Source organism: Myotis brandtii, unplaced genomic scaffold (genome assembly GCF_000412655.1).
Source record: "Myotis brandtii unplaced genomic scaffold, ASM41265v1 scaffold120, whole genome shotgun sequence".
NCBI classification, from domain to species: Eukaryota; Metazoa; Chordata; class Mammalia; order Chiroptera; family Vespertilionidae; genus Myotis; species Myotis brandtii.
The window spans coordinates 1911781-1913634 of NW_005354174.1; the positions used below are offsets into that span (position 1 = coordinate 1911781).

Genomic DNA, 1854 nt, shown 5'->3' on the forward strand with positions numbered 1-1854 from the left:
TGCAGACCCGGCTGTGCCGCGGGGACCACGGGGACGGCCGCTCTGGGCCAGCCAGGCCGGAAGGAAAGGAAATTAGAGGGAGCTCCAGTGAGTCGAGCTGTGGGGTTTGGCTCCCTGACCGAGAGAAAAGGCAGAGGTGAGCCCCTAGGAGGAGAGCGCCTGGTCCCGAGTCTGGGCGGATCGGCATCCGAGGACCTGCTGGGCACCGCTCTGCAGCAGAGAGGCCGCTGTGAGCCGCTGCCGGCTCGGGGTGTGACAAGTGTCCCGCAGAGGGCCTAGGGGCCGCAGCATCTTGGACCAGCAGATCGTGGGCGCCCATCCCAACTGGCACCAGATATAGTTGAAACCAGAGTCTTGTGCCCAAGCGAGCCACTACCCTGGCCATGCAGTTCCCCTTACCCGGGGCTCCTGCGTTTCTAAGCCCAAGCCCTGGACGCGCACGTGGCCCAAGGCGGGTTCTGGTGCTGACCATGCGGGGTGCCCCTTGCTTCCTGCTGCCTGCGGCCTGAGGACCATCCGGGCTGTCAGCCTTATCTTTACGGGCTTTTCCCAGCCCCGACTGGCCCCGGCCCCTTTTTATCTCCTCGGTTGCACTTGGCTTATTTGCTTTGTGAGGTCCTGGAAGCCGCTGCTGAGGCCCTGGGATGGGGAGGCCAGTGGGCAGGAGGGGCAAGGGGCCTGGGCCTTGGAATGCCCCGATCCAGGGGAAACGGGGAGCGGTAGGAGGAGAAAGGGGGAGCATTCCACCACAGACATACGTACAGAAAGGCAGCCAGACACAGAATGCCCCCCCCCCCCGAACTTGCCCAGACCCAGAGAAGGGAGGAGAGCAGGGAGGTGAAAGGAGAAGCGAAGCTAATGCAGGGGTGCCCCCACCATGGAGGCAGGACAGGCAGGTCCTTGTCGGCTGGGCTCTCGTCCTGATATCCCAGGACCAGCAGCACATGGGCAGGCTGGTGAAGAGTCCCAGACACTTGGGGAAGGACAGCTGTGCCCTGGGCAGGACCCCACCCCAAGGCTGGTCCTTAGCTGGGAGGGGTCTGGGTCCCTGGCCCCAGAGCAGAGCCCCTTGGAGCTGAAAGTGTGAGCCGGGGAGTGTGACCGTGAGGGCAAGGCTGGGAGGCTCCTGGCTGAGTTCACTGAGGAGAGTGGCTGCTTGGGGGCTGTGTCTGGGAGTGAGGATGTGTGCTTCGTGGGTGACATACGGTGACTGTGGGAGTGGGGATGTGCAGGGGTAAACGCCTTTGGTTCAGGAAGGCTCTACCTGACTGCTGTCTGAGAGAGGGAGGAGGCGGAGGGGTGAGCAGGGGCAGGAGAGGCTGCCCAGCCTTTCTGCAGGTGTGGAGCCCCAGGAGCCTGCGTCCTGCCCTCCAGGCCTGTTCCCCTCTCCTGGCCCCAGGACTCCAGTTATTAGGGAACAGGGGAAAAGACCCAGGCCGCAGGCTCCACTGGAGCCCAGCAGGAGGGAGGGACTGGGGGTACAGCTGGGGCAATGCCGAGAGGGCGGTCCTTCCCCCCAGACCTACTCATCGCACAGCCCCACACCCTGGGCAGGCAGACCTTGCACCGCACGCAGACCCTCCCAGGCCCAGAACCCAGAGGGAGGAGGCGAGGGTCCTGTCCTGGCAAATTCCCCCTCCCCCAGCTCAGGAGGGGGCGGGGTTCACGTGCGCCAGGGCGGCCTCCCCACCCTGTCCAAGACCCTCCACCCCCACCCCGCTCAGCTCGAGAGGGCTGCGGGCCTCTGGCCAGTGTGGACCTGGGCATGTGACTGGTGTGTGCTGTGCCCGCAGGAGATGCTGCAGGATAAGGGCCTGTCGGAGAGCGAGGAGGCCTTCCGGGCCCCGGGCCCAG

General features: G+C 65.4%; 1 protein-coding gene across 1 annotated transcript in view; it reads left to right on the top strand.

Annotated features, from left to right (window-relative positions):
• Positions 1–1796: 1796 nt before the first annotated feature.
• The window catches only part of TBX4 (T-box 4), a 25706-nt gene continuing 25648 nt past the window's right edge, over positions 1797–1854 (top strand). Inside the window, exon 1 of the mRNA XM_005858700.2 lies at positions 1797–1848. Coding sequence (XP_005858762.1) covers positions 1797–1848 — 52 coding nt within the window. The remainder of the gene's footprint in view (positions 1849–1854) is intronic.